The sequence below is a fragment of the Eurosta solidaginis genome, chromosome 4 (genome assembly GCF_040869045.1).
Source record: "Eurosta solidaginis isolate ZX-2024a chromosome 4, ASM4086904v1, whole genome shotgun sequence".
Classification (NCBI taxonomy): domain Eukaryota; kingdom Metazoa; phylum Arthropoda; class Insecta; order Diptera; family Tephritidae; genus Eurosta; species Eurosta solidaginis.
The window spans coordinates 142,828,929-142,849,470 of NC_090322.1; the positions used below are offsets into that span (position 1 = coordinate 142,828,929).

Consider the following 20,542-nt stretch of genomic DNA (forward strand, 5'->3'; position numbering starts at 1 on the left):
TCATGGAAACAGACTGCTGACAGCAATGGACTGATGGACGATCTGCAACAATATCATTAATTTGCGGATGAGTATCTGGGAGGTTTATAATACGAAAACTTGGGATTGGCGGTAAGAGGTGGCTGGTGTAAACAATATATAGCGGCAGAGGTTTTATAGCAACGATGCTTCAAGAAATCAGAACTTATAAACTTACCTGATGGCCAAAATAACGTTGGCTTATCAGAACTTAAAGAGCTCTGGCTAGCCCTGGAAACGTTTAGACAAACATGAAATACTCCCAGCCATATAATCAAACCCGACAGGCATTACTCTGACTTTCTCTATCTATCCACCTGCCTCTTCTTTGTCTAACCCTCTTCCTATCACATTTTCTCTCCCTTCAGTACTTTCTACTTTCCCTTAATTGGTTCATTCAATTTCCTCATCCCTTTCATTCTTCCCTTTTTAAACTTTTGTTGTTGTACTACTGACTTCACCTGTCCGGTTTTATTGCGTCATGAGTTAATGTGAGTTTTGAAATGTACATTTTTCTTTCATTAAAATTATGTGAAGAAAAAGTGTTCATGTTAAAACTCACACTTACTGAATCTACCCCCAGGAGGCATTATTTGGTTTGGTAAAACGCTACTTTAATTTCGGTACTGGAGGCATTAGGACAACCTGTACTTGTAACATAATGGCACTATATCCAATAAATACTCTCCCTCGGGAAACGCGCGTCACTCTAGCTCAACTTCAATCTGCGTACTGTAACAGGTTAAACTCTTACCTATCCAGAATCAACCCCGACATACAAAACATATGCCCTGCTTGTAATGTGTCCCCACATGACACCAACCATCCCTTTAATTGTATTATGGATCCTCTCATTGTGGTCCACCCCTGTTGAGTTTCCTTGGACTCCCGTTAGAGGACATTGATGACAATTTGTGATCGGTCGCACCTATTGGATGGGAAGCACTGCTACAACAACAACAACAACATCAAGATATCCAATAAATAAAAAAAAAAACAATGAGAGCTCCAAGTAACGTCTGAGACCCTTCTATTGCAGCACATTGTATAATCTTTACTATGACCCAATTTTGCATCAGCACAGCACGAAAAAACGCCTGAATAGTTAATTAAGGAGAGCCCGCCATATTTCCCGGAATTGCGTCTAGTTGAACGGTACTGGGTTAATGGCATGCACAACATGCCCTACTAAGTTCGAGTAGCCCATACCGTCAGAGAAATTGAAAAAATATACGAAAAGCAACCTTCTCGAGGAAGGTGTACAAAATTTAACCAAAGCTGGTAAAAAATAATTCCAAATAAAATTTTTAAGTTAAACGGTCAATGTAGGACGTTGATCAGAAAAATAAATAAAAGCGTTGGGCGCGTGAAATTTCTAAAAATGTGAGGCGTAGCATAACCTAATTAAAGTTCAGTTGGTCGTATATATGACTATCAATAGAAATTTGAGGCGTCCAGCTCTTTTATTTAATTGTCTGATCAACGCCCTAGAGTGATGAGGAATGTGATGACTAGTACCTAGGACCTACCTACTTATTTTCTAGCTTTTAGTATTATTATTACTTCATGTAAGTATTGTTTTCAATAAAACCGATTAACTTAAAATTTTTTTTTATATTTCATTTTCTAGTTTTTAGTCTTTATTTAATGGCCTATTATTTCTCATTATATTTATTTCATTTAGTGACTCATTGTTACTAGGACTCTTTCCTGACAATTTGTTACAATCTAGGTTACATAATCCTTCCAAAGACTCTACTCTACTCGGCGCCACGTATGCTTGTCCCTCCTCGAACTCCAAACTATTTTGATATCACTTCTACCGGACTGTATGGAATATTTGTTCGAAATGTGAGCCAAGTCAGACCACAAATAAGAGTATTTTAATTACGTCGGTCCTTGCCACACATAGCGGGATTTTTTTTCATGAATTGATTTCGATTTCTGTGTGTAATATTTGTTCCAAATATGAGCCAAATCGGACCGAAAATAAGATTTTTTTTAATATATCGATCCTTGCGCCACTTGGCGGCGATTTTTTTCATATGTCGCCTTCTATTCATGTATGTAATATGTGGTCAAAATATGAGCCTAATCGGACCACAACTACGATTTTTTTGAATATCTCGTTCCTTGCGCCACCTGGCGGCGATTTTTTCATATGTCGCTTTCTATTCATGTATGTAATATGTGTTCCAAATATGAGCCTAATCGGACCACAAATACGATTTTTTTGAATATCTCGGTCCTTGCGCCACCTGGCGGCGATTTTTTTCATATGTCGCTTTCTATTCATGTAAGTAATATGTGTTCCAAATATGAGCCTAGTCGGACCACAAATACGCTTTTTTGGAATATCTCGTTCCTTGCGCCACCTGGCGGCGATTTTTTTCATATGTCGCTTTCTATTCATGTATGTAATATGTGTTCCAAATATGAGCCTAATGGGACCACAAATATGATTTTTTTCATGTGTCGCTTTCTATTCATGTATGTGTCGGTGAAACACACAATTTTATTATAAATGTTTTAAATGTCATTCGAAATTATCAATGACCCTGTAAAAGTATATGCGTATTATGTTACAGGATCTACTGTGCGCATAAAATACTTGTTCAATAAATTTGTATGTGATCGAAGTAAACTGTTATCACATTCTTTCTTTTAATGTAAGAGCGAGGTGAAAGCATTATGCTTTACCAAGCGTGCTACTGTGCGCCATGATGTAAGCTATAAGTGCCGAAAAGGTAAGAAAGAGACAAGTATGTGAATAAAACCTGTCTGAAAAATACTCGAATAGAAGAGTGCTTGTGATTTTTCATTAATGTAAAAAGCTTTAAATTGTTCAGACGCACAGTTATTCGCCAAGGGCCAAGGGACTACGGCTGGCGAATTTTATAATGTGAATTGTAATCCTGACCCGCATCTGGTGAAATTCAAAATGGCGTTTGTGATCCAATCCCGACATCAGAAGTGGGATGGACTCCCCCATCCTCAATGAGCGCAAATAACGAGCAGCTGCGCCAAATTCTGGAGATGCAGAATCGACAATTCATTGAAATTTTTAAAACAATGAATCCTACTAAATCTTCAAGAAATGAGCATGTTACTTTGCCGAAATTTAACCCTGATGTTATGGCTGTAGATGCTATATCTTGGTGCTAGACTGTGGGCGTAATAATGGCAGACAATCCGTTGGAAGGCAGTACGCTTATTATTGCCCTCAGTAAATCGTTCGAGGGGTGCACTGCGCAATGGTTGTATCAAGTAAGCTTTGCGGGTATTACTTGGCAGCAGTTTAGGGATTTGTTTGTACAACGCTTTGAAGGTATAGCGACTTTAGCAGCTACACTCATGAATATACTCAATGGGAGCCCAAATGACAATGAGTGCATTTCGGTGTATGCAACTCGGCTAGTAACCTCACTTATGCATAATGGAAATCACAGACTATAGAAGAAATAGCTATCGCCGTGGTTCTTGCACATTCAGCTCGTTTATATAACAATTTACAACGTTTATTATTTAGAACAAACATTAAAACCCGTAATGAGCTTCAAAAAGAGCTTAGAGCATTCGCGTTTGGCAAAAGAAAGTTTGCTTTTGAAAATCAGCCTGAACTGAAGAAGCACAAACCATCACCATACTTAAAATGTCATTTTTGTGGAAAAGTTGGCCACAAAATCGCTGATTGTCGACTAAAGAAATACAACAACAAATCATCAATCAAAGAAAATCAATTTTCCGGTAACACAGCTGGTGAAAAAGGTCGATCACTCCTTTGCTTCAAGTGTGGAGAAGCTGGACATTACGCGTCAAAGTGTGCCAAAAGCAACAATCAGTCAGCAAACAACAGCGAATTCGTGGTTGAAAAAAGAGTGGATGTATGCGAAGTAATTGAACCAAAGGGAGTACTTAGTCAATCTGGTGAGGTATACCAATTCTACTTTGATTCTGGGGCTGAATGTTCGCTACTCAAAGAATCGGTGTCAGAAAAATTTTCGGGTACGTTTAAATAATACTGTATTTTTAAGAGGTATAGGAAATACTTCTATATGTAGTAATTTACAAATTTTATCAAGTGTTAAGATATGCAGTTATTCTCTTGAAATTTTGTTTCATGTTGTATTAGATAAATATTTAAAGCATGATGTTATGATTGGCCGTAAAATTCTGGCTCAGAATTTCAGCGCTAATATTACGGCAAACAAGTTTGAAATTTTTAAAGATGGGAAATATGTATATGCTCTAACAGCTCATTTGCTCTAAGTACCGATGTGGCAGATAATGATAAAAGTAGGTTGATGACATTGTTGAAAAAATATTCAGAATTTTTCATAGAAGGTATTCCGCGAACTCGAGTTACCACTGGTCAATTAGAGATACGGTTAATTGATCAAAATAAAAGAGTGCAGAGGCGACCTTATAGGTTAAGTTGCGAAGAAAAAGAAATTTCTAGAAATAGAATATCAGTGTTGTTGGAACATAATATTATCCGCCCTAGTAGTTCTCCATTTGCTAGTCCAATGTTACTTGTGAAGAAGAAGAATTGGTCAGATCGCCTTTGTGTTGACTACCGTGAATTGAACTCGAACACAGTTTCTGATAGGTATCCATTACCACTTATATCCGATCAAATTGCTAGGTTACGTGGAGCAAATTATTTTACTAGTTTGGATATAGCAAGCGGATTTCACCAAATACCTGTTCATCCAAACTCAATTGAACTCACTGCTTTTGTCACGCCAGATGGGCAGTATGAGTATTTGACAATGCCTTTTGGACTCAAAAATGCTCCATCAGTGTTTCAAAGAGCTGTAATGAAAGCATTGGGAGAACTTGCATACTCGTATGTAATAGTATATATGGATGACATTATGATAGTATCATCAACTAAATAAGAAGCTTTTGAAAGGTTAGAGGTGGTGTTGGGTATTTTGACAGAAGCTCGGTTTTCGTTTAACGTCACCAAATGTTTTTTTCTAAAATCGAGTGTTGAATATTTAGGATATGAAATAAATGCCGAAATAATTCAACCCAACCTTCGTAAATTTCAAGCTTTAACAGCTCTACCACCACCCCAGTCGGTTCACCAATTAAGACAGTTTTTAGGGTTAGCTTCGTATTTTCGGCAGTTTGTAGCTAAATTTTCACAAATAATGAAGCCGTTATACTTCCTTGTCTCTAACAAAAACAATTTTAACTGGAAACCAGAGCATGAACAAATACGAGAAAAAATAATTTCATTGTTGACAAATAAGCCAGTGTTAACAATGTTTGATCCGCAATATCCAATAGAATTATATACAGATGCTAGCGCTGATGGATATGGTGCTATTCTACTGCATAAAATTAACAATAAGCCTCATGTTATCGAATATTTTAGTAAACGGACTTCTCCTGCAGAATCTAGGTATCTCTCATACGAGTTAGAAACCTTAGCTGTCGTTAATTCGATTAAATATTTTCGACACTATTTGCAAGGACGCCAATTTTTTGTAGTTACGGATTGTAATTCTCTTAATGCATCTCGTACTAAAAACGATTTAACGCCAAGGGTCTATCGTTGGTGGGCTTATCTTCAATTCTTTGACTTTGCAGTAGAGTATGCAGAAGGGAAACGTATGGTACATGCAGACTTCTTCTCTCGTAATCCACTACCATCTGACAACCCTCCTATTGTAAAAATTCCAGAAAAGCGTGTTAACCTAACAGAAATTTCAAAAGACTGGCTTCTTGCAGAACAACAACGGGATACCGAGGTGGCATCCATTGTGTGTAAGTTGAAAAATAATGAACTTAACAGAGATGAGGCAAATTCATATGAGCTTCGCGCAGGAACATTATATAGGAAAATACAAAGAAATGGTAAACCAAAATGTTTACCAGTTGTACCAAGACTTTTCAGGTGGTCTGTGATTAACCATGTATATGAATCTATCATGCACTTGGGTACAAATAAGACCCTTGATAAGGTATACGAATATTATTGGTTCAATAATATGTCTAAATACGTTAGAAAATTTGTTGATAACTGTATAACATGTAAGCTGTCGAAGTCAAATTCAGGCAAAACACAAGCAGAACTGCACCCTATTCCTAAAGTTAGTGTACCATGGCATACCGTGCATATTGACATCACTGGCAAGTTAAGTGGTAAAAACGATCTCAAGGAATATATCATTGTTCAAATTGATGCATTCACTAAATTTGTCCATCTATACTACATTCTAAATATTTACACAGAAAACTGCGTTAGGTCTCTCAAAGCAACAATTTCACTTTTTGGTGTGCTTACTCGAATAATTGCTGATCAGGGTAGGTGTTTCGCTAGCAAGGGGTTTCGAGATTTTTGTTCTTCTCAAAATATTAATATACATCTGATTGCCACCGGTGCGAGTCGGGCAAATGGACAGGTAGAACGAGTAATGAGCACTTTGAAGAATATGCTAACCGCGGTTGAAGCAAGCCAACGCTCCTGGCAAGATGCTCTGGGTGAAATTCAATTAGCACTAAATTCCACGGTCAATCGTGTTACTAAGGCTAGTCCATTAGAGTTACTAATAGGAAAAGAGGCACGGACATATGGATTAATTCCAATTACTACAGAAGAAAATAGAGTAGATATTGATTTAGTAAGAGCTGAAGCGGCTAAAAATATACAGAAAAATGCTTGTTATGATAAGAAAAGATTTGATGAAGGTAAAGCAAAAATTGTTAGATATAAAGTAGGTGATTATGTACTTCTTAAAAATGAAGAAAGGCATCAGACAAAGTTAGACCCTAAGTTCCGTGGTCCGTTTTTGGTGGCAGAGGTTTTAGAAGGAGACACGTACATATTGAAATCACTAATCAGTAAAAGATCTTACAAATACTCACATGAACACTTGCGAAAACTTCCTAAAGAAGAAATTGCAAATGAGTTGAATATAAGTGATAATGAAAACGTTGAAAGAGACGTTAATGATAATGAAAACGTTGAAAGAGACGTTAATGATAATGAAAACGTTGAAAGAGACGTTAATGGTAATGAAAACGTTGAAAGAGACGTTAATGATAATATAGATGTGGATGAAGAAGATATTGAAATAGATGTTGTAAACGATTAAAATGTTGAAAAGGGCGTTGTTGTTGGTAAAAGCACTAAAAGACTGTTTTAACTGATTATGAGACAATTAGAATCAATATAATCAATTTGACTCCTATTTAAAATACTCTGTCACTAAAACAAATACCTTATAAAATTATCTTATAAAAGCTACCTTAAAGAAATTAGTTTTAAGTTTAGTTTTTAACAATATACTGTTTTGTTATTTTAGTATAACGTATAACACACGAGGACGAGTGTATGTCAGGAAGGCCGTGTCGGTGAAACACACAATTTTATTATAAATGTTTTAAATGTCATTCGAAACTATCAATGACCCTGTAAAAGTATATGCGTATTATGTTACAGGATCTACTGTGCACATAAAATACTTGTTCAATAAATTTGTATGTGATCGAAGTAAACAGTTATCACATTCTTTCTTTTAATGTAAGAGCGAGGTGAAAGCATTATGCTTTACCGAGCGTGCTACTGTGCGCCATGATGTAAGCTATAAGTACCGAAAAGGTAAGAAAGAGACAAGTATGTGAATAAAACCTGTCTGAAAAATACTCGAATAGAAGAGTGCTTGTGATTTTTCATTAATGTAAAAAGCTTTAAATTGTTCAGACGCACAGTTGTTCGCTGCGCTTTATTTTAACAAAAGAAAAGAAAAAAAAAAATAACTTCAATCCTTTCGAGCTATGGAAAACGTTACCAAAAATGGTGATTCGGGCCAAGGGAATACGGCTGGCGAATTTTATAATGTGAATTGTAATCCTGACCCGACATCTGGTGAAATTCAAAATGGCGTTTGTGATCCAATCCCGACATATGTAATATGTGTTCCAAATATGAGCCTAATCGGACCACAAATATGATTTTTTTGAACATCTCGTTCCTTGCGCCACCTGGCGGCGATTTTTTTCATATATCGCTTCTATTCATGTATGTAATATGTGTTCCAAATATGAGCCTAATCGGACCACAAATACGATTTTTTGAAATATTTCGATCCATGCGCCACCTATCGGAGTTTTTTATACTCAGTTGAGCAGAGCTCACAGAGTATATTAAGTTTGATTGGATAACGGTTGGTTGTACATATATAAAGGAATCGAGATAGATATAGACTTCCATATATCAAAATAATCAGGATCGAAAAAAAATTTGATTGAGCCATGTCCGTCCGTCCGTCCGTTAACACGATAACTTGAGTAAATTTTGAGGTATCTTGATAAAATTTGGTATGTAGGTTCCTGAGCACTCATCTCAGATCGCAATTTAAAATGAACGATATCGGACTATAACCACGCCCACTTTTTCCATATCGAAAATTTCGAAAAACCAAAAAGTGCGATAATTCATTACAAAAGACAGATAAAGCGACGAAACTTGGTAGATGAGTTGAACTTATGACGCAGAATAGAAAATTAGTAAAATTTTGGACAATGGGCGTGGCACCGCCCACTTTTAAAAGAAGGTAATTTAAAACTTTTGCAAGCTGTAATTTTGCAGTCGTTGAAGATATCGTGATGAAATTTGGCAGGAACGTTACTCCTATTACTATATGTACGCTGAATAAAAATTAGCAAAATCGGAGAAGGACCACGCCCATTTAAAAAAAAAATTTTTTTAAGTAAAATTTTAACAAAAAATTTAATATCTTTACAGTATATAAGTAAATTATGTCAACATTCAACTCCAGTAATGATGTGGTGCAACAAAATACAAAAATAAAAGAAAATTTCAAAATGGGCGTGGCTCCGCCCTTTTTCATTTAATTTGTCTAGGATATTTTTAACGCCATAAGTCGAACAAAAATTAACCAATCCTTTTGAAATTTGGTAGGGGCATAGATTTTATGACGTTAACTGTTTTCTGTGAAAATGGGCGGAATCGGTTGATGCCACGCCCAGTTTTTATACACAGTCGTCCGTCTGTCCTTCCGCATGGCCGTTAACACGATAACTTGAGCAAAAATCGACATATCTTTAATGAACTTAGTTGACGTGCTTACTTGAACTCACTTTATATTGGTATGAAAAATGAACGAAATCCGACTATGACCACGCCCACTTTTTCGATATCGAAAATTACGAAAAATGAAAAAAATGCCATAATTCTATACCAAATACGCAAAAAGGGATGAAACATGGTAAGGTAATTGGATTGTTTTATTGACGCGAAATATAACTTTAAAAAAAACTTTATAAAATGGTTGTGACACCTACCATATTAAGTAGAAGAAAATGAAAAAGTTCTGCAGGGCGAAATAAAAAACCCTTAAAATCTTGGCAGGTATTACATATATAAATAAATTAGCGGTATCCAACAGATAATGTTCTGGGTCACCCTGGTCCACATTTTGGTCGATATCTGGAAAACGCTTTCACATATACAACTTCCACCACTCCCTTTTAAAACTCTCATTAATACCTTTAATTTTATACCCATATCGTACAAACTCATTCTAGAGTCACCCCTGGTCCACCTTTATGGCGATATCTCGAAAAGGCGTCCACCTATAGAACTAAGGCCCACGCCCTTTTAAAATACTCATTAACACCTTTCATTTGATACCCATATCGTACAAACATATTCTAAAGTCACCCCTGGTCCACCTTTATGGCGATATCTCGAAAAGGCGAACACCTATAGAACGAAGGCCCAATCCCTTTTAAAAATACTCATTAACACCTTTCATTTGATACAACTACAACCACTCCCTTTTAAAACTCTCATTAATACCTTTAATTTGATACCCATATCGTACAAACTCATTCTAGAGTCACCCCTGGTCCACCTTTATGGCGATATCTCGAAAAGGCGTCCACCTATAGAACTAAGCCCCACGCCCTTTTAAAATACTCATTAACACCTTTCATTTTATACCCATATCGTACAAACATAGTCTAAAGTCACCCCTGGTCCACCTTTATGGCGATATCTCGAAAAGGCGAACACCTATAGAACTAAGGTCCACTACCTTTTAAAATACTCATTAACTCCTTTCGTTTGATACCCATATTGCACAAACGAATTCTAGAGTCACCCCTGGCCCACCTTTATGGCGATATCTCGAAACGGCGTCCACCTATGGAACTAAGGTTTACTCCCTTTTAAAAAAACTCATTAACACCTTTCTTTTGATACCCATATTGTACAAACAAATTCTAGGGTCACCCCTGGTGCACCTTTATGGCGATATTTCGAAAATGCGACCACCTATACAACAACCACCACTCCCTTTTAAAACCCTCATTAATACCTTTAATTTGATACCCATATCGTATAAACGCATTCTAGAGTCAACCCTGATCCACCTTTATGGCTATATTCCTAAATGGCGTCCACCTATAGAACTATGGCCCACTCCCTCATAAAATACTCTTTAATGCCTTTCATTTGATACGCATGTCATACCAACACATTCCAGGGTTTCCCTCGGTTCATTTTCCTACATGGTTATTTTCCCTTATGTTGTCACCATAGCTCTCAACTGAGTATGTAATGTTCGGTTACATCCGAACTTAACCTTCCTTACTTGTTATATTATTGCATTGTCATCGGGTTCTGAACTATATTTCAAGTTTCAAGCTTGTAGCGTATCAGGAAGTTACTTAAATTTATATTACAAAATTCGTGCACAATGGCCGTGCGGCCGGCCTGTCAAGTCAAGCTAAATAAAACCGTTTAAAAACCAAATTCTCCTAAAAATTAAGAGATAAATTTTTTTCTTCCTGGTTTAAATTGTCCACAAAGTTCCGATAGAAGAAAATTAAAGGAGAAAAAGTTCAAGCTCGTCAAATTACAAATGTCCACTTTCGTTTCGGAACAGCCAATGGTAGGATAAACAAGTAAAGGTGTCTAAGTTCGAGTGTAACCGTAACATTATATACTCATCGTTAGCTTCAATTGTACATTTCATTTCAGATAAATTACTTTTACATACTTTTTACATAACACGTGGCACCGCCCGTTTAAAAAAAAATGTCTCCCCATTTTCTTTTACAAGAAAACTTGATAAGTGAAATATCAGTGATTCAAACTATTTTTTGCTAATTTATAGCTTATTATTCTAGTCTACGACCCTTTTAAAAATCTTTTATATAAAAGTGGGCGTGGTCTTTACCGATCTTGTCCATTTTTTCTAGAAATATTTCTTGCTATAGGGAAAATTTGTGTACCCAATTTTATTAAGATCCGTTAATTTTTCTTCGAGTTATGGCTCTCGAAACATAGAAAATTGTTTAGTCAGAAAACGGGCGATGCCACGCCCAAAGATATAGCTTATTTTATTCGTCCACGACCCTTTTAAAAATATTACATATAAAATGGGGCGGGGTCCTTAACCGATTTCGTAAATTTTTCTTCAAAGCATTCCTTATAGTAAAGGCAACCTCTCTGCCGAAATTTGTAATAATATTTGTAAAATTGATTTTATCACAAATGGGCGGTGCCATGCCCACTTTAAAAATTTTTATCAAGAGTCTCAATATCAGTCCACACGTCAAATTTCAACATTCTAGGTATATTATCAGGTTTTTTGTGTTTACCAAAATGTTATATATATAAAAAAGTGGGCGTGGTTATCATCCGATTTCGCTCATTTTCAATACCAACCTATTCTGGGTCCATATAAGCTCGTGTACCAAATTTGGTGCAGATATCTCAATATTTACTCAAGTTAACGTGTTAACGGACAGACGGACAGACGGACAGACGGACATGGCTCAATCAAATTTTTTTTCGATACTGATGATTTTGATATATGTAAGTCTATATCTATCTCGATTCCCTTATATCTGTACAACCAACCGTTATCCAATCAAAGTTAATATACTCTGATGTGCAAAGCACGCTGAGTAGGGAGAAGAGGAAATAAGAAGTTGTGGGAAAAAATGATGAGGTAATGAAAAGAGGCAAAAAGATAGCTAGGAAAAAGGAAGGAGCAGGATATACATAGAGTGGCAGGCAGTGTGCGTGGTATAGGGAAATACGGATGATCATGTAAAAAAAGGAGAGGAAGATGTTTAGGTATTAAGAGATGAAAAGAAAAGTATGTGGATATATAGTGCGCTATAAAGCAGGCAGAGCGAGAGAAGCAAATAAGAGGTAGAGAAAGCTAAAAGGATAGGAAAAAATAAAAGAAAGGTGATGGAATAAATATCGTAAAAATTGCATTCAACAAATTTAGATAATTTTGGTGTAATTAGCAGGTTTGTAAATTGCATTCATTCGCTTTCGTATTTGTATGCACATTCCGAGCGACCGTGAATACTCTACTACTTGGTTATTATACTAAAATGTAATGGGCGACGAAACTCCATACATAGAATTTTATTGAAATAAATTCTATATTTCTTATACAAGAGTTTCACTTTAACCATTCATAAAATTTTACTTACGTTCTTGGTTTTTTGGTCTCTTGAGAGCTGCTGTTACCTTCCCCTGCTATAGGCGTTGAAATCACCACTGGTTTATCCTGACTAGAGGACTTATTATTGGTCGTACTACTCCCAGAAGCAACTGCAGCCACCACCAAAGCTCTTGGCGTAGTAGATGGCAAAGTTATGGTTGGTGTTGTCATCGTCGTGCTATGTACAACTCCTACAGTTGCTGCATAGTTCTCTTCACTACCGCATGTATCTATTCGTACCCTACGTTTCTTTGGAATATTTCGAATTTGTTGTGTGAATGGAGATGCATTGAATAACACCAGTTCCTCGCTAATACGCCAAATATGTTTCTCATTTTCATCGAAAGCTACAACCATTTTAAAGTTTGAAAAATCTCGCCGCGGCAAAGGATTGGTTGGTGCAACATCGGGGCCATCATATCTGACAGAAATGAAATGCACTAAATCTTCTTCTGTGACAGTGGTTCGCTCACAGCATTCTAGGGGATCGTCTTCGGAAATTTCTATTGATGCTGTTTCAACATTTGTCGTCGATGTTGGCGTTGCTCTGCACTCACTATTAGTTGGCGTGTTCTCTACGTTAGGAGAGCTACTCTTTTGAACTTTCTCTTTCTGTAAACTGACTTCTTTGACTTCTCCGCTGGATTTTGGTGGAATATTTATATTTTCTTTCCTGGTACTTTGGGCGTTTATTTTTGGCTCATTTCGATTCTTCGTTTTCAATTTGTCGTCTGCTTCGCCAGTTTTACTTTTTGTATCGCTCGCAGTCACCGCAGATGTAGGTCTCGGTGGCTCTTCTTCAAGCGCCGGAATCGTATTTTCTATTCCCTTTTCCGTCAACCCTTTTGCTGTTGGATTTGGCCTTACTATGTTGGTTGCGTTTATTTCGATCTCTTCAACAACTTCTTTGGACAATGTGATATCCTTTGATTTGTTTTGATGTTCGTCTTTATCCAATTTCTTATCCGACGTTTGTTTGGGCAATGTTTTCGTCATTTTTTGTACATTACTTGTTGGTTGTTCCTCTTTAGCGTCCTTTTTCTTTTGAATTTTCTCCCTCCCAAATTTTACTCTGGCCCCTTTATCAACTCGCTTTGCTTGGTCGGGGTCTAACTTTTCCTTTTCTATTTGATTAGCTTTCCCTGCTTTTTTGCTCTTAGCTTGCGTTTTTGCAGTCGCAACTTTAATGCGACCCGATATAAATTTTCTTGAATGCGTTGCACTACCTTTTGCTAGCTTAGTGATTTTTAGCCTCTTCGACTGCTGTTTCGGAACCGAAACTGCATCATCGTCATCACCTCTTGTCTCTGTCTCTTTACTCAATCGCAAACGTGGTGAGACTCGTTGCTTGCTGCATGTAGCGACATTCGAGCCAGCTGCAGTTTTTATTTTTATTCTTGGCACTGGGCTGACTTTTGGCGAGGTTACTTCACTGTCGTTATCTGTTTCCTCTTCTTTTTCTTCACATCCGGCAGTACTTGTCATGACCACTTTAAGCGGGGATTTTACTTCTTCTAGCTGTTCGAGTGCATCGGGTGGTTTAATTGTACCTTTGAAACCAAGCGGATTACGCACAATTTTCTTGCGTCCAAGACTCGAGGCGCGTGAAGTCTTCAAAACGGGGAGTGCCTCGATTTGCAAGCATTTTCTTTGTTTTGCTTTCACTTTTGAAATTAGAGTTTTTATTGGCAAACGCTCGGTTTTTTCTGTAAGCTCGTACTTTGCCGGAGTATTTGGGAAAATTGTCGAAACAGCATTGTCGTCGCAAGCACCCAACGGAGGCGCTACGGCTGTTGTCATCGGTTTTGACACTCCGGCGGCCGGTTGTCGTGTGGCTGGTTTTTTGGCTGACAGTTGCAGCGCTGTCAACACATCCATTGTACGTCTTTCCTCGACTTCTGTGACAGGCTTAGCAATCTTTGAAACTGTTGTTGCTGACGTTGTCGCAGGCATTTTTGTCTTCAGTGATTGGTGGGTTTTGGCAGGTTTCTCACGCATGGCAGCAAGCCTACGGCTGACACTTGATGATGCAGTTATACCACTTGGTGATGTCGAAGGAATGGTCGAGCTTTTATCCCGCCGCTGACTCGAATCTTGCTTCAGTTTCTCCATCATACGTTCTCTTTTTCTCTGCAGATCATCTTCCAAACGATTACGCTTTTCAGCAGATTTTAACGGCACAGTTACCTTGATAGTTGTCGGCAAAGCAGATTCGCGAGTTTCATCAGCTGGAGTTTGTTTATCGACTTTACTCGGTGTCAACCAACTACGAACAGGATAACGTACTTCACCATCGTTGCTTACCAACTGAGAGTTTTCCTCTTCTGTTACGGCCAACTTCTGCCATTCCTCATCTTCCGTACTGCTTATTGTTGAAAGATTATCTAGTGATAAGCTCAGCTTATCAGGAGTTTTATGTAGATTTTCTACGACGCTTGATGAAACTTCACCTTCTTCTAGCGATTCTGCTACTGAGTGCAATGATAAACTCGAGCTCGAGGACGAACTATCCGTGGAAGACGACGATGAGTTGGATAATGTGCTTGAATTGTTGGAAGACTCTTCTTCAGCGCATATTTCCGGCAGTTCAGAAACAAGCGTATAATGTGGATTAATATTTAAAGCTGTCGTACCGCCTTCAGAGTTTTCCGTACCCTCGGCACCAAATGATTTAACACGTTTTAACACGATTGGCTCCACTCTCAGTTTCTCAGCGGGTATTTCGACACAAAAGGCACCTTCTTTTTGTTCCACGTTTGTTGTTTTTTCAGCTACAACATCATTAGAATGCTCTACATGTGCCTTAGTCCTGCTTTCCACCTCCTCCTTTCTTTTCTGGCCAGAGTCTTTCAAAATCTTATCGAGATTTTTATCTAAATCATCAGATTCGTCAGGTTTATAATATGATCCCCCTGAGGAGTAATCTGTAGCGGGTGCTGTGCTACGTGGTGTAACATCACGACTCGAACCAAAAGGTGTGAAGCGTAGCCCAGGTGTTATAGCGCTAAGTTGTGGTGTTTCAAGATCACTTTTCGTTAAAGAACCAAACAGATATGACGTGGAGTGGAGTTCCGTCGGTACATCTAGCTTTGCCGCCGGTGTATCTAATAAAGGAATGCCGGGTGTCGGTGGAATCTCATTCGATGGGGTTGGTGCCTTAAAGGGAGTTTCTAATAAACAAGCAATATTGGCAGTACGTCTATCGCGTTCTTGCTCCAAGCGCTCCTCAGTTATGGCTGGTTTTGCATTGTTATATACGCGTTTTGTAGGAATTTGAAATTTCGTGTTGTTGTCGACTGTATCATTGGTGTCCTTCAGTGTCAAATCTGGACTGACATAAGTCGTACGCTCACTCTTCATTTTCATAGCAGATTCACGTTTATCTTTTTGTGGAGTTGGAATTTTTATGTTAAATTCTTTATATCGATCCTTACTTGAACGCTTTTTACCTTTTCTTTTTGGAGTTTTTTCTACGACTTTCATGTCGCTCTTGCTTTTATGATCACATTCGCTCTCTACTTTTATGTTCTTATCCTCAGCACTGGCATTCAAACATTTTTTAATATCGCCCTCATGCTCTAGCCCAGCAGCAACATCAGCCAAAGTTTCAAGCGAACTCTTTGCATTGACTGGTTTTTTTCGACGCAATTTACGCCTTTTTACAGGCGTATCTTTCTTTCTACGCCCTGATTTAGGCAGTACAGCAGTGCTTGCTGCATTCAGCTGACGAAGTCGCGAATCGAGATCACTGGTACTGGCATTGCGCAAGCGCAGCCATTCCTCCATCATTTTGTCATCGTCTAATTTAGTTTCCTTTTCTTTCCTTCTGGTTGCGTCGCAATTGGTTGTAATCTTTGTTTTATCCTCATTTTCAGATTCATTTGATGTTACTTTTAGCTTTTTATCTCCTTCATCAGAAGATTTTGAAATCTGGCGTTTACAAGCACGTACTGCTGTTCTTCGTACCTGTTTACGTTTGGGTGTATCTACGTGATCGCTGGTGCTAACCGATAGCCGTTTGGTATCAGCCTTATTATCCCGTACTTCTTTGTTGCTCTTGTTCATAAGGGAAACATTTTGATTTTCTTTTAGTGATAATTCAGTTTTAATGACAGTCTGATTACTACTCTCCTCGTTAACAAACAAAGGCGGGACGCTGCAGCTATTGCTGCTCTCATTCGCGCTTACATCAATTGCACTAGCAGTGGTAACAATAGTAGAGTCACCACTTAGGCGCGGTAGTATTTCAACATTTTTTATAATTGGTTTAATTGATATATCTGTAGAATGATTCAAATCTCGATTAACTTCTGTCTCAGCCACGGTTGTAGTTTCACGTTTAGCCACACAACGTCGCGTCGAAAGTGGTGTGGTGCCAGTTAAAACTGGCTGACTACTCCCCTCTGCCTTTGGTGAAAACGACAGCGTACGCACATGCGACGTCCGCTTACGTGGTGTTGAAAGGCTTCTGTAGCCTTTTGTATTTTGTATACCACTGGTTGAAGGTGTCTCGCGATCCGAATTCAAACGGACGTCCAACGAAGTGGGCGCTAATACATTTTTCAATTTCTTGCATTCAGTTTGTGGTAGTTGTGCGATTTGTAAACGGTGCTCTTCTGATGTAACAGCTTTTTGCGCACTCGTAACTATAATAGAGTTAGGAGGTAGTTGATCTGCAGACACTATGATAGGCTCGGGCAGTGGAATTTCAATATGTGACCCATCCAAATTACAGATGTTGTCTGGTTGAAGCTGTTGTGTTACGGCTTCATTGTTGATAAGGAATGGGAAATTGGTCAGCAAACCCTCGTCAGTAAGAAAAAGTGGAATTGTTAGTTGACCAGTGTTGGCATCGAAATAAACCTTTAGGGTGGGCGAGGTGTATAATTTATTTCAATGTACATGTTTTTTTTTTTTTTTTAATATTACAATAAATACCTGCTCATCTGAAGATCCCTCAACTCCGGTGAACTGATTTATTATATGATCAGCTGTTGAATTACCAATGCTTTGGTCAGCTGAAGGTGCTTGTTTTTGTGCGCTCTCATTTGGATTCAATACTATTAGTTTCGATATGGAAAAATTCGGATCCATCAACGAACCGAAGGAATTATTTGCATTAAGCGTGGACAATATTTGGGTTTCACCAGCAACATTCAAAGAAGAACTTGCTGCTGCTACAGCAGTGCGTATGATGAGTGGTGTACGTGGTACACTAGATGCTGAAGCAGTTTCGGTTATCTGATGTGAAACAGTAGATAAAGAGGGTATCGTGGTAAGGTGGTGCTGTTGCTGTGTTTGTGGTTGTTGTACTAAAGCAAACTGTTGCTGCTGAGCAGCCATAATTGGTGCGGTTGGCATATTTAACATAGGTCCTGGCGCGATACCTTCAGCTCTGCATTGGACGCCTGCTGAAACATTGCTGGGTTGTATGGTTGCTGAAAAAGAAAAAGGATAAGTTCCTTTCAATACTTCAAATACTAAGAGCCTCGACTTTGATATTATACGGCTGGTGGATGAACAAAAACGTCCCAAATGTGAAGAACATAAAAAGAACTGCAACCTATCTGTGGGTTGTTGTTGTTGTATCGATAAGGACACTCCCCGAAGGCCTTCGGGAGTGTTATCGATGCTGATGGCCCTTTGCCGGATGCAGTTCAGGTAAGTTCCGATACCAAGCCCGACCATCTTGGAAACGATTTGGTATGGCCACATGCACCTTCTAGGCCATTCCGCCCTCCCACCACCTAGATCCATGAGGAGTTCGGGGTCGCCAGAACCTCGGCTGTTAATTTCTATGTTCGTACTTTATTTTTTCATATTATTTATTTATTTATTAGTCTACAAATTTTACAATTAATCACACTAAATATAATTACGGATTACAGAATAAATTACAGAAGCATACATAGTGAGCAAAATTATATTATAATACCAGCAGACCCGGCAGTCGTTGTTCTGCCACAAATTTGGTCTATCTGCATACATTTTAATAAGCTTTTTCCCTCTAACTCTGCCCTCCCCCCTCTACACTTTTTCCTAATCTTTTTATTCACTCCTCCCTCCGTCTTTTCCTCTTCGGCTCATTCTATCTCTTTCTCAGTCTCCTTCTCTCTTTTCTCTTCTCTCAAGTTCTTCTAATTCTTCTTCATCCCTTATTGCCAGTCCCAGAGGGTGGTATGTATTTTGTTCCAGTCCCATTCCGAGTCTCAGCCCCAGTCCCACTCAGAGTCTCAGTCTCTGCCTCAGTCCCGGTCCTAGTCCTAATCCCAGTCCTAGTCCGTCTCTGGTCTACTTCCCGGAAAAAAGCATCGTAAATAGTAATATAGGCAAATTTATATACCAAATTTCAGCAAATCCAATAGGACGTATGTAAATAGGTATGTGGGTATTATTAATTCATGTCTTTATTTCGGCTTCGCATATTTATCAGTTTTGCCAGGTTGATGCTTTTACTTCAAAGCTCTCAGCAACAGCTTCCATTTGATATCCATAATACACACACATTCTAGGTGTATCCGGGTCCATGTTTTGGCCTATATCTCGAGACCCTAGTCACCCCGCGGTGTAAGACTTACTCTGTACTAAAGCACACATCAACAGCTTCAATTTGATACTCATAATGTAATAAAAAAATTTTAAAAAAATTTTTTAGTTAAACGGTTTTATTGAAAACAATACTTACATGAAGTAATAATAATACTAAAAGCTAGGAAATAATAAGGTAGATCCAAGGTACTAGTCATCCCACTCCTCATCAATCTAGGGCGTTGATCAGACAATTAAATACAAGTGTTGGACGCCTGAAGTGTGATTAGGGTTCTAAAAATGTGATTAGGGTTCAGTTGGTCTTATATATGACTATCAATAGAAATTTACGCGTCCAACGCTTTTATTTAATTGTCTGATCAACGCCCTAGATTGATGAGGAGTGTGATGACTATTACCTAGGACCTACCTAATTTTTTTCTAGCTTTTAGTATTATTATTACTTCATGAAAGTATTATTTTCAATAAAACCGTTTAACGTAAACAAATTTTTTTTAATTACTTTATTTTCAAGTATTTAGTCTTTATTTAATTGCCTATTATTTCTTAATCTATTTAGTTCATTTAGTGACTCATTACTGCAAGGACTTTCCTGACAATTGTTACAATCTAATTCCTCAATACATAATCCTTCCAAAGACTTTACTCAACTCTGCGCCACGTATGCTTGTCCCTCCACCAACTCCAAGATATTTTGATGTCGTTTCTACCGGACTGTATGTAATATTTGTTCCAAATATAGGCCAAATCGGACCACAAATACGATTTTTGTGAATATCTCGATCTTTGCGCCACCTAGCGGCGATTTTTTCTTAGGTCGCTTTCTATTCTCTTATTTATTATGTGTTCCAAATATAGGCCAAATCGGACCACAAATACGATTTTTGTGAATATCTCGATCCTTGCGCCACCTAGCGGCGATTTTTTTCATAGGTTGCTTTCTATTCTTGTATGTACTATGTGTTCCAAATATGAGCCAAATCGGACCACAAATACCATTTTTGTGAATATCTCGATCCTTGCGCCCCCTAGCGGCAATTTTTTTCTTATTATTACATTGTCATCGGGTTCTGAACTATGTATATTCCAAGTTTCAAGCTTGTTGCTTATTATTATTATCTACCGGACATAGTCCTCACAGATATGTAACAACTTAGATAAAAATTATCGAAATAGAAAAATATATGGTAACAATTTATAATTACAATGACATTATAACAAAGATTTTTGTAAAAAATTCGCTACGGCTTAAATAAATACACATGTACAAACATTTATATATTAATAGGAATACTGGAACATATTAATTGAAAAGAAAGTAATCAATAACATCAGCTTTAAAATGTTCTTTACATGAGTTAAAATCGGCATGATTGCAAACAGAGTTACATAAGGAGATCATTTTGTGAATAGGTTCATTATTTGCTAAATTCGTTCTACGCGTTGGAACGTAGAAAAAGTATTTG

General features: G+C 37.8%; 1 protein-coding gene across 1 annotated transcript in view; it reads right to left on the reverse strand.

The window, feature by feature from the left end:
• Window positions 1–20,542, reverse strand: part of mxc (multi sex combs) — a 39,241-nt gene that overhangs the window by 7,419 nt on the left and 11,280 nt on the right. Inside the window, exons 6-7 of the mRNA XM_067783176.1 lie at window positions 17,466–17,965; window positions 12,517–17,390 (exon numbers count right to left, since the gene is read on the reverse strand). Coding sequence (XP_067639277.1) covers window positions 12,517–17,390; window positions 17,466–17,965 — 5,374 coding nt within the window. The remainder of the gene's footprint in view (window positions 1–12,516; window positions 17,391–17,465; window positions 17,966–20,542) is intronic.